Source organism: Gymnoscopelus braueri (genome assembly GCF_963280865.1).
Source record: "Gymnoscopelus braueri genome assembly, chromosome: 9".
NCBI classification, from domain to species: domain Eukaryota; kingdom Metazoa; phylum Chordata; class Actinopteri; order Myctophiformes; family Myctophidae; genus Gymnoscopelus; species Gymnoscopelus braueri.
Genome location: NC_137610.1, coordinates 14,774,771 through 14,787,246, shown reverse-complemented (window position 1 = coordinate 14,787,246; position 12,476 = coordinate 14,774,771). Strand labels below are relative to the sequence as shown.

Here is a 12,476-nt window from a genome sequence, read left to right as displayed (position 1 = left end):
GCTATCAGATTTCAAGGAATCTTGGGGAGACAGTGATCTTTCTGTTGCCGAGGAGGAGAACGGTGCAAGGAGAGGAGCTGACGCAAAATCTTATTACCACTGCTGGTGGAGAAGGGAGGGAGGACTAAATGTTATTAGATTAATCTAATGACATACAGCAGCATTTTCATTTGTGGTACCAATAGAATTCAATAAGAAACACAACAATAGCAAGTACACTGTAAATACCGGTGAGCAAGACGTCCCCGTTTCGCCGGGATTGTCCCCAAGTCCCGACAAATACTGTATCTTTAAAACACTAAAATGTCAACAATGTTCAACAATTCTCTACTAAATTGTTTTCAGACGATTTTAAATGATAATAGTTGTTTTGAGCACTTAGATTGACGTTTGTCATGTTCTGTTCTGTCACTAGGTAAAATAAAAATAATTGGCCCCCATCCTGATGAAAATGCCGGGAGAACATTTGAAAAAAACATTTAACATTAAAAAAAAAAATCTGATCTACAAGCTCACAATGTGTCGCAATGTTTTTTTTCCCCTTTTATATAAGATCTTGAGAAACAGTGCTGTGATTGAGAATGGCTATAAATGTATTTGAGAGAGGAAAAACAGACTCAGATTACACAGTGAGATGAATACAATTCAGACAGATTTCATGCAACAGTTCACCTGTCACCAGGGGTACTGGCTGAGGTCAATTCCACCACAAACATGCACACATGAACACGCGTGTGCACACGCACACACACACACACACACACACACACACTGATTTTTACAGTTCTGCTTTGGACTGCGAGCCAAGTTTTGAGACAAAGTCCATAGCCTTTCCACTGGGTTATCAAACTGTGGCCCAGGCATGCATCCATCTGTGGAAAACATGGGCAGCGTTCTCCAACACACTGCATGGCCCCGGCCTTTATCTACAGATGGTACTACTAAGCAGGAATGTGACCTTTGATTTGGCTTCCTCACATGGACTGAGAACGTATGCTGCCTGATGAAAATTGGGGAAGGATTCGCTTGGTCTTCTCCCATGCCAGGCCAATGAGCACATGATTATTTGTGTGGCAATCATTGGTTTAATGCAATTTAAAAATTTAGATAAGTGTCCAGGGTAAGTGTCCTCATGTGAGGCCCATTTTACCAGACAGAAAAGGAGAGGGGGCGGGGTTTGGGGATCTACCCATCATTCCCTGTGTCAGGCCTCCGCATTTATTTACAGTACAAGGGCCTCTATCTAAGCGGAGGGAGGACAGAATTTCATTCAATCATCTAACCGATAATGGCACTTCCACACAAATCTGATAAAGGCTCATTGACAAAGACAGTCAAGCGAGACATTAAAAAAAGAACTAAAAGAAAATGTATTGTCCACTACTAAAAAACATGAAAATAGATCAGCAAAAAAGAGATCAGCAATGGAGTCATCACCCATTTTTGGATACTGAAATCGAGGGGGCCACGCCTTTAATGGGACGACTTAAAAGACAACATCATTACTAGGCTTAACCCATTAAGACCTGAGGTTCCGATTCTACAAAATGTCTTCTCAATCCTAACAGTTTTTTGAAAAAAACTCATGTTGCTATGTCAGTGGTTCTCAAACTTTTTCATGTCAAGGACCCCAAAATGTATATGTATTTGGCCGCGGACCCCCATCTCAAAATATTTTGTTCCAGGGACCCCCCAGGAGCAAAGATTTGAGTTACAAATGTTCGCTTTAAAAACTATATATATTCAAAGATTTGCACAAATTTTCTCGATTTTCTCAAAAATAGCAGATCTACAAGCTCGTAGCGCGGCACTCGGTGCCGCGCTACGAGCTTGTAGATCTGCTATTTTTGAATAGCCAAAGTGTAAAATAATGTTTTTTTTGCTCAAATAAAAAAATGACACAGATGCGTTCCAGGTCTTAATAGATTAATGAAATAACCCACATCTATACTGAGCTCTTTTCACTGCCTTGCAAACGTTGGGCTCTTGCGCTGCTCCGGTGCCAGCAGAGTGAATAGCATGGTTATGAGTCACGTTATGTATCGGGAGGGAGCCCGGGCCAGGGCCTGCTTACTTCTGCTCTGCTTCTCCACTTCTGAACCCTGACCACATAGCCAGCAGGCCGATGGGGGGGGGATTTGCAGGCGTATATCTGCACAGATGCTGGCCGAGTGAGCAGGGACAACACTACATTGTTCTCGCCTTTGCTGTACAGCACAGGACAGCCTCCTTGAGAGAGAGAGTAGCCGGGGGGGGGGCTACTGTAAGTGGGAGATGAACAGATCACTAACAGTTAGTCCTCCTCCACTTCTGTTGGCAAGCGGACCACTCGTGCTCTTTATGGAGCGCAGACCGTTATTTACTTTGCACGTGCCCAGTTACAGAACATTTGCAAACATTAAAGCAACGTCAACGGAACTCAAGTGAGGTACTACAGGCTGAAGAAGACCATGGGAATGAGCGACTCAATGGATAGTAAATAATCCAAGCTGTATTCCCCGCTAAAGCCTCGGTTATGATAGGAAGGCTTCCAGAATCACAACAAAAACAAATGGGGGGGTCATTGTTACATAACAGTAGAGTGCATCTACTGTATGTATTTTTAATGCCGGTGAGCCCCAGCTTTGCTCAAGGGGCCCCTGATGGAGAATTGACTATATGGGACTATACTGGATGCCAGAGCTCTCTTTTTTTGCAGCTCTGCCAAGCAGGTAATTCACAAGCAGCAGTAAGCATGAATAAATGATGGCGGGCCACATCTGACTCCTTCATACTGCTTGTAATTTTAGTCGTTCCTCAGAGTGAATAAGACTTCTTCTCCAAAACCCTTGAAGATTCTTGGAATGTTTCAATTTCATTTTCATTAAAAAGAAAAGTTAATGTCTCTCTGTGGGGGGGGGGGGGGGCAGCAATAATAACAAGGTATGTTTCTGTAAACATGTGCCAGTAAAAACACTGAAGTATTATGACGCAAGTGGTGCAGAAATCTGGGAAAAGGTCTGCATTGTCTAATGAAAACACCTCAGTCAAAACATGAAACACTAGAGCCAGTCTGTGTGTACTTTAAACACTGGCTTCAAAAAGCAAATAGGACACTTTTATTGTTGGTATCATTATTTTCTTGACTAGGCATAAATGTGTTTGCTTTTCATTCAGCCAGAGCGAAGAACTCTTGCTTTTTGGGAGCAGGTCCTGAATAGGCTGAGAAACCACAAAGTGCGTCAAATCCAAAGGCATTCTGGATTGGGACGTACGTATCCTCAATCATCCCCCATTTTACTTTTTTTCATTGACGCTCGTTTGCTGACAGTTTCCTTGTCTGGCAAAACAGTCGTCTTATTCTCTGCTCGCGCTGGGGCATGCAGCGAGCGAGACAGTGGCTGCCAGGAAGACCAAGTGCCGTGTAGAGAGCTCTCAGGGGATTTCAACAAACACTTCACAGGAATATTTCCAAGTATGTTCACTACAAACCATTACAGTAATAGGCCGAGCTAATTGTCTGTCTTGAGCAATGGTTGCTGCAGGGCTCCCGAGGGGACTGAGCCACGCAGGTACAATATCAGCGGGGAAACAGGGTCGCTGGTAGTGGTGAGGCAAGCTACTGTGTGTATAGCAGGCCTGCACTAGAGATAGGTTTTCTATGGCAGTTGCTGGACTCAAGAGGAGCTGAACTTATCAAGAGAACGCAGACCTCCTGTCCCCCTATCTGAAGGGTGACTAGGAGGAAACGGTTACTCTCCACTTTCAGACTGTCTAAAGCGTTGCCCTTGCTGTGTTCTGTGCACAACAAAGGTCTGTGTGTGGCTATCGGTTGGCCTCCCCGTTGCACATGTTTTTTTCTGCTCCGCTAGCTCTGACGCCAATGTCATACTGTACTCCAAAACATATTCCTAGTGATTAATTTGGCCTAAATAAGAACACAGGGTTTGTGCTTTTCCTCTAGTAATGTGCCGATTGAGAATAGAAAATATATACAGTGAGGGGGAAATGGATGGCGTGTCAGAGTAAACGCAGAGCTGAGTGTTAAGCCATTTAGACCAGAGAAGTGCCACGCTTGTAGATCTGCTATTTTTTGAAAAATCCTGAACATTTGTGCAAATCTTTGAATATATATTTTGTTTTAAAGCAAAAACATTTTTAACTCAAATCTTTGCTTCTGGGGATTCTACAAAATGTCTTCTAAATCGTACAGTTTTTTGAAAAAACGTATGTTTCTATATCAGTGGTTCTCAAAGTTTTTCATGTCAAGGACCCCCAAAATTATATGTATTTTGCCACGGACCCCCATCTAAAAATATTTTGTGCCAGGGACCCCCAGAAGCAAAGATTTGAGTCAAAAATGTTTTTAGAAAAGAATATATTCAAATATTTTCACAAATTTTCACGATTTAAAAAAAATAGCAGATCTACGAGTTCATAGCGCGGCACTCAGTGCCGCGCTATGAACTTGTATATCTGCTATTTTTGAATAGCCCAAAGAAATCTTAAAAAAGGACACACAAGATGCGTTGCCGGTCTGAACGGGTTAAGCTAGATTTCACCAAGTTTCCTCACCCCAGTAAAAGTAAGAAAGTGAAGCTGACTCACCTCCACAATGTCAGCGTTGGTTCTGCTCTCGTGGGGCTCGTTGTACTCTGTATATTTCAGTAACACTTTGTCCATGTCTGTGCTGGCATACTGGAACAGTTTGTTAGAGCTGTTGAAAATGATGAGGGCTATCTCACAGTCACACAGAACGCTGAGCTCATAAGCCTTCTTCATCAGGCCAAACTTCCTCTTCGTGAAGGTAACCTGGTGGAGCACACAGATTTAAACAGAGCACATCTATTAACAAGGGGAAACAAACAAAAACATGTGAAAAGCCTCAAAATCCACAACGCTAGAGATAACGCATGAATCCCACACAAAGGTTACATTGTTTAGTCGTTGTGTATATGTACTATATGTATGGATTTATCACCCGGGCATTTGTCATCATTGCCCCGAGGTTGGTTACTGAGGGCAACAGTAAATGTGATCATTTGTTTATCACATACCCATAACCCCTCATTTAGTCATTTAACCCATTAACTGCCAGAGTGTATACATTAAAACACTCACCCACTGCCAGAGATTTTGAGATTTTCTTAATTTTTCAAGTACCGTAGTCACAGAATATTTATCTCCAGTGATGGTCTCCCTGATGGTTGCTAATCACTGAGGGTTTCACTGTGTGGTGTCACAAATGTCAACGAGGTCATCGCGACCTCGTTGACATTTGTTGTCCGCCTTTGAAAATAGCATGTCTCGACCAAAAATACATAGTAAAAAAAAGGAGCCGAGATACAGCATTTTTAAGTAATAAGTTAACCAGGAAGTGAATGGAGCAGTAAATCTTCAGATCGCGTTATCTCTGGTTCTGTGTGAAAAAACGAAAAAAAACTTTTATTATTATTTTATTTTTATTTTTCAAAACTCGTCCAAACTCGTCGTTGGCAGGCTGAGCCATAGCAGAATTTGACGAATTAACTCGTCCATGGCAGTTAATGAGTTAAGACCTGCGGCCGATTCTACAAATGCCTTCTAAATCAGTGGTTCTCACGCTTTCGAGATTTTTCAAAAATGTTAAAAAATAGCAGATGTACAAGCTCGCACTGAGCTTGTATATCTGCTATTTTTGAATGGCCAACGCATTGCATTTGATCAACGCAACAACCGTGGCAACTGTTTGACGCGCTAAGGTCCTCCTTCTGCATCGAGGTCACTCAAGGTGGCAGTTCAGCACACGGAGGCACTTTAGAGCGCACTGATTGGTCAGCTACTGCCATCATACCAGCCCTAGGGCTGATAACAGTTATCACTCTCTCTCTTATCACTCCCCTCTTCCAGGACAAATAAAGGCTGAGATATAGGTATGTGATAAATGAAATAAAATCATTTCAACCAGAGTAAATACTGATTATAACTAGCTTTAATAGCGGTTAATCCAATGCAATAAACAAATAACATCATTGGCAAGTGAACAGCGTTGCTGTACAGTTAGACAAGGTGACGGACGACAACACGGGCGTTTTGCCTTGAGCAGTGTTGACGCAAGAGCACAGTGCGCACCTCTAAAATGTCTGCCTTGTTATCAAGGCCGGAGGTCAGGGTTAGGAGTGCAGGTTCAACCAGCTGAGTCAGAGCTTTGGCAACTACAGGGGTCCGTCCGTCCATACACAGTACATTACTTTAGCCCCTGACTCCCTCCCATGTACAGAAAGCCACCGCTGTAGCAGCACGGCACGAGCGTTTTGTAACACGAGCCCTCAGATGGGAGCTCAGGTCATACATCACTCCGCCCGGTAACCCAACCCTCTCTCCGCACAGTGACTTTATGTCCTGCATCTCTGCTAGCTCTGTACTCTGTGGCCGCCCTCAGCCCCGCCATACACAGGTCATTATGTTACACTACTGCTTACTCCCCTTTTTTCAAACTAAAAAACATCATTCACATGTTAAAGGAAAAACAGGAATGCATGCAGACATTCTTTCCTTGGTCTGGTAATTGGTATATTGGTATATGTACATTTCCAGGCAAATGTATTTGGAGAATGTGGGAATGTGTATATTTGAAACCTGTGCCTCAATATTTTTGTGATTTTTTCCCCCTTCCCCCCACTAAGATAACTCTGTAGGTAGAGTGTACGGTATACAATGGCAGTATTGAATTTTCTAGTGAAAGCTGTGCGTATGGGGACATGGTCGAGTGTGTGTGTGTGTGTGTGTGTGTGTGTGTGTGTGTGTGTGTGTGTGTGTGTGTGTGTGTGTGTGTGTGTGTGTGTGTGTGTGTGTGTGTGTGCTTGTGTGTGTGTACGCGGTATATATGTGCACGCCTGCCGTCTCCTCCGCCAATTTCACTGACCTACTAAGGGAGGAGTTGAGCAGATGAGCTGGCTTTGTTCAACTTTAATTGGTCACAGCTTGCGGCTACCCTCATTTAAACTGGCATAATGCAGTATAATCCTAAGAGTTGTATAGTGTCTGTGTAACCACTCAAGCAGAGGGGTCACTCCAACTGTGCGAAGTGAATTTTTCGAATCTTCCACACTACAGGTAATTACACAGACCCATTATTCCTTGCACAAGATGCACAGGAGCCTAGTTCTTGTGTCATTTTTCCGTCGACTAGCACCCCCCCCCCCCCCCATGTCAGGTGAGCTCACATGACGAGCCAAAGACTGTGAATGACATTTTGTGAAATGACACAGATTAAAAGCAGGGAGCGCTAAGTCTAATAACATGTTCCCTTGCAAATCCCTGACACATAAAAGCCCTCGGCGTGAGTGTGGCTGGATGGAGAGAAAAAAGGCACTTGTGTGGGTTTTGTGCATGTCATCCTGAACATGCTGTGAGGGTAGGATCGCCGCACGGAAGAAGATACCGTAACAGCGTTTGCTGGTACCAAAAATCTACAGACCGTAGTAGAGGACTCGTCTCGACTCGGTTCTTGTTAGAACCTGGTGGTACCTCCCGGACGGTTCACCAACAGGTTTTTTTTTACCAGCTGCCTGATTCACTTGTTCGTTCGCTCTCGCATGTTTGTTTGTTTGCTTAGCCATCTGGAAAAAAGTAGGCCCTGGGATGTCACGGCCGGGGAAATGATTAACAAATTGTATGCTCTTTAGCAGATGAGCATGACTGCTAAGCCACAGAGATGTCACCTTTTCGGTGCAGGAAGCCAGCCCGCAGGGTGGGGCGCTGAGTGAGGACTTTTGTTCCACCTGGGTGCGTGGCAGAGTGCTGAGTGCTGAGGCTGCTGACCCAGGCACCGCTTCATTTAATTGTCAGCTCTCTGGCCTATAGCACCGCCATGCACCCCCCACCACCCCAAAACCCAGACACAGCAGCAACCCCAGACTCAGCGCTGCCTTTAGCCCATTAAGACCTGGAACGCATCTGTGTCGTTTTTGGATTTGAGCTAAAAAAAGCATTATTTTACACTTTGGCTATTCAAAAATAGCAGATCTACAAGCTGTGTGCCGCGCTACGAGCTTGTAGATCTGCTATTTTTGAAAAATCGTGAAAATGTGTGCAAATATTTGAATATATATATTCTTTTAAAGCAAACATTAACTCAAATCTTTGCTTCTGGTGGTCCCTGCCCGGAACAAAACATTTTGAGATGGGGGTCCGCGGCCAAATACATATCATTTTGGGGGTCCTTGACATGAAAAAGTTGGAAAACCACTGATAAAGAAACATACGTTTTTCAGAAACCGGTTAAGGATTTAGAAGACATTTTGCAGAATTGGAACCTCAGGCCTTAATGGGTTAAAAGGTAAGGTGCGCATGCTCGACGGTGCGATCATCTCTGACATGGGACGGATATGGCTTGTTCTGCCCAAACAGCGCAGGCCGTCTCAGCTTTCTCCTTTTGACACGCGAGACGTACAGTAGTAGAGCGGCTTTCTCTCTCCCTTGGTTGAGGTAGGGCTCGGCACGCCACCACAGACATGTGGACATTTTTGGTCGTCTCCCCCACCTACCGCCCACCCACCACCCCACCCCACCCGGCGCCCCACCACCCCCCCATGTTCTCTGGGGGTGACTTGGTGAGACGCTGGAAACCACAGACATCCTTGAGGTCAGGTGGGAGGCGTGCTGGCGGAGCGCGCCTACGGCTAAAACCACGTCAAAAAAAGAGGCCCACAGAGTCGAAGGGGAGCTGTACTTACACGAGAATGTTATCATTATGTACATCTAGTGCCCTTACTAATTCATGTAATTCACGGCAACAGCTTAAGCATCAGTCATAAAGCTTGGCATTACACGGCAGACAAGTGCACATTACGACGGTGCACTTCCACCGTGTGAGACGCTGCGACTGTCATTAGGCCAAAAGACAAAACAAAACACCAAAATCCAAAAAAAACGTTCGATAAATTGGAACGGGTCCCAACTTTCTCGAGACTTTTGAGAAGGTCACGCAATCACGGCCCAGACCCAGTGATTATACTGGTGTTTCTTTTTAGTCCGTGCCAGGCTGAAAACTCTGACCTTTTCCAGAGGCACTCTGTGTGGTGTGGAGATGTTAATTTTGTTCTGTACTTTTGACATGTGACCAACCTCTCTTCCTGAGTGCCTGACCATCATCACCTTCTCTTCAGAGATCAGCTATTCATTTCAGCGCGTGTTTCGTATTTTTGAGTGAGTTCTTTTTTAGACGACTATATTGTAACGAGGCACTTTGTCTGTGTGCTGTATACTCTACCACTTGTTATTTCGAGATATGCAACTTCCTTTGTTTTCTGTGCTAAAATAAAAATTTCCAAGGGAAGTTTTACAATGTATAATCACATATGTTATAATGTACTACTACTACTACTCACTTGTATTGTGTTGAAATAAAGATGGGAGATTTTAAAAATATATAATCACATGTGCTATAATAAACAACTACTACTTACTTTTCTCGTCGTCTGTGTTGAAATTATAATTTTTAATGGCAGGTTTGTGTAACATTATGCTCAATCATACTGCTGCCATCTAAACTAAACCACCATCAGTGTTGCCAGATTCTGTGAGAGAAACAAGCAACCAGGTCTAGGAAAACCAGCCCAAAAAAAGCGACCATGGGCCACATGAGCACTTTAAACATATGCATCAGCTATTTGAAAATAGCAGATCTACAAGCTCACAACGCGTCGCGATGCGACGCGTTGTGAGCTTGTAGATCGGCTATTTTCAAACAAAATCTTGCAGGGAAATTATAATAAGCAGATCTGGCAACCCTCCACATGGGATACATGTGTCAATCAAAGGGTTTATCACTGTCCGTCCCCAGGGGCGGAGGAGCACAAGCTGAGGGTCTGGGGGCCCCATGGCACACCAGAAGCCTGAGTTACTAACACCTTTCGAGAGGCGAGGAGCCAACAGTCTTGTGAGCAGCTCTCGTGTCATCTCAAACTATCATCTATGGCAGACATGACAGACAGAGTGGCCCTGGCACCAGCTGGCAGAATCACCCGGGCCCTGCGGCCGATATGCCCTGGTTTTTGTAGTGCTCGACGAGTGCCGGGGCCCGGGAGAGAGGCATCATAGGGCTTCTCTCCTGTCCTGTGTCCGACCTCCCCCCATGGAGAAAATACAGCCCCATGTGAACCCCTACATGCATTGGGCATGGGTTGACCTTGCAGGGACCTACTGTGGCTAGTTGTTGATCTCGTCTCGTAGAACGGATGACATGCACCAGGACCAAAAAATATAAATACAAATATATTTACGTGACGGGGCTCTAATCGATGACACGAAACAAACAACCAAAAATGTTTGTCGTCTGTTCTGCTGTTTGATTTAATGACAGTAATGAATGTAGTGATCATCCAGAGAGTTCAGTTATGCCGATTAGGTCTCTCCAACCAGCTAAATAATGTTGAATCATCAAATCATCAAACCGATCGTGCTTTTTAGCAGCCCACAAGATATGACCTCTCACTAACACCTGACACGCAGCTACGCGCTTACGCTCATTATTTAGCCCGCTTTTGTTTTTAGCAGCTTCAAATGAAATTTCAGGGAAAATTAAGTACCATCATTAACTAGAACACACACACACACACACGTCTCTACTGTACGCTGGGGCTGCCACATTCAACTGTTTCCCCCCTGTTACACACTGCCCCGCTCTTTATCAACAAGCTTTTCACCTGCCAAAACATAATAATAATAATGATGACCTTTCAGAACTTCAGTAATGGGCGAAGGGCTGAAAAATAGTTGGGATGATGTGCTGCGATGCTCCCTGGAGAGAGAGAGAGAGAGAGAGAGAGAGAGAGAGAGAGAGAGAGAGAGAGAGAGAGGGAGAGAGAGAGGGAACAGCTCTATGCCCACGGGCATGTGACGTGCCTGAGCAAAAAAAAATCCTAAAATGAGCCACAGCAAGGGCAGGCAACCCTCCACCCGCCAGCTAAAATCATCAAACTTTTAATGACTTGGGCAATTACCCCCAGTGAGCCTGCTTAATGGCATCCAAAGGACGTCACTAGACACTGCTCACTGGGCTATGCCAGCCAGCCTCCGTGCCTATACCCTACATAACAAGGATCCTATATCCTCCTCATCCTCGCATCTCTCCCGCTAGGTGAGTGGTGGTGGTGGTCCTCCTCACGCGTGCAGAGAGACCGTATTGTTGTTTTATACTATTCATGAGTCTTTACCTGTCACAACACAATCAAGACACATGCAGCTATCGCCTCTCTCTTGTCGAAGGAAAAGGCCCAGTCTCATTGGACCGTCATCCTACCGACATAATCAAGAACACTTCTTCTTCTTCTTCTTCTTCTTCTTCTTCGAGGGGTTGTCTGGGGATCTCTGTCCCTTTTTTAAACGATCTGCCAGATTCTGCCTAATGAGACAGGTGTGTGTGTGTGTGTGTGTGTGTGTGTGCCCGCCCATAGTGGTAAAGTATAGAATGTGAAAGAGAAAGTGAGGGAAAGAAAATGTGTGCGTGTTTGCAAGCTGGCTTGTGCGTGCACATACAAGTATGAATGCATGTGCAGGTATGTGTGTGTGTGTGTGTGTGTGTGTGTGTGTGTGTGTGTGTGTGTGTGTGTGTGTGTGTGTGTGCAGCGCACACATTTCGTCAGTTAAAGTAATAACATTAAGCTGAGAGTAAAGTAGAAAAGTGCGCGCCTCGTAGCGCAGGTCCCCACCTACCCAGGGCCTGCAAATTTGGGAAATATATGATTGTACGACCTACGGTTCAAGAGCTACATAGCAAAATGTGTAGCGGGCTGTTATAGCGCCACCATGAGGCTGATTTAAAAATCAGCCTCACAGTTGAAAATGGCCAGAAAAATCCTCAGTGTCAATTCATCCATTTGTAACCCTGAGAGTATAAAAACGTAATTAAATGAAACCTTAACGGGTCCATTTGGTTCAATTTGTACACTATCAGAGATAACAGTACTTTTATAGTGTACCATCTCATTGTTATCAAGCATTTGTTCCTTAAATGGGTTTGCAATGTCAGTCACACTGGTGACTCTGCACCTGAGCATTCATTTCACTCAGCAAGTGTACAAAGTAGCCAAATGGTCCATTTGGCTACTTACGGGTCCCGTAAGAGTTTATGGAAATTTAATTGATCCACAAATAGAAAAATCAAGATGGATTTTATGAAATAAAATCTTCACTGGCGAAATTCCCCAAAGCATTGCGCGGCTTGATTCACATTCAAAGTACCTGCAAACGGTGAAATGCACCCCTAACTGCGCTCCTAACCAAATAGCGTCTTGTCATGATGCTACAGTGCTATTTGCACATGTTTAATTACATACATACATATGCCGCCTTTCTTTGCGAGTGAGCCTCATTGGAACAAAAAAAGTCTAATTCACGAACAACAGCACTAATAGCCACCCGCAGTTAGAGTTCAAGTTATTAGTGTCTTCAGAGAGCTGGTGGTAACTGAAGCACATATATAAGGGGTGTCACGCCCGAACTTTCCAGTGATC

The 12,476-nt window shown here is 44.4% G+C and overlaps 1 protein-coding gene across 15 annotated transcripts in view; it reads right to left on the bottom strand.

The window, feature by feature from the left end:
- The window catches only part of mef2aa (myocyte enhancer factor 2aa), a 96,461-nt gene that overhangs the window by 44,900 nt on the left and 39,085 nt on the right, over window positions 1–12,476 (bottom strand). For all 15 annotated transcript variants that reach the window (XM_080437895.1, XM_080437905.1, XM_080437903.1 and 12 more), the window contains exon 4: window positions 4,588–4,791. In XM_080437895.1, the coding sequence (XP_080294021.1) occupies window positions 4,588–4,791 (204 nt within the window). The remainder of the gene's footprint in view (window positions 1–4,587; window positions 4,792–12,476) is intronic.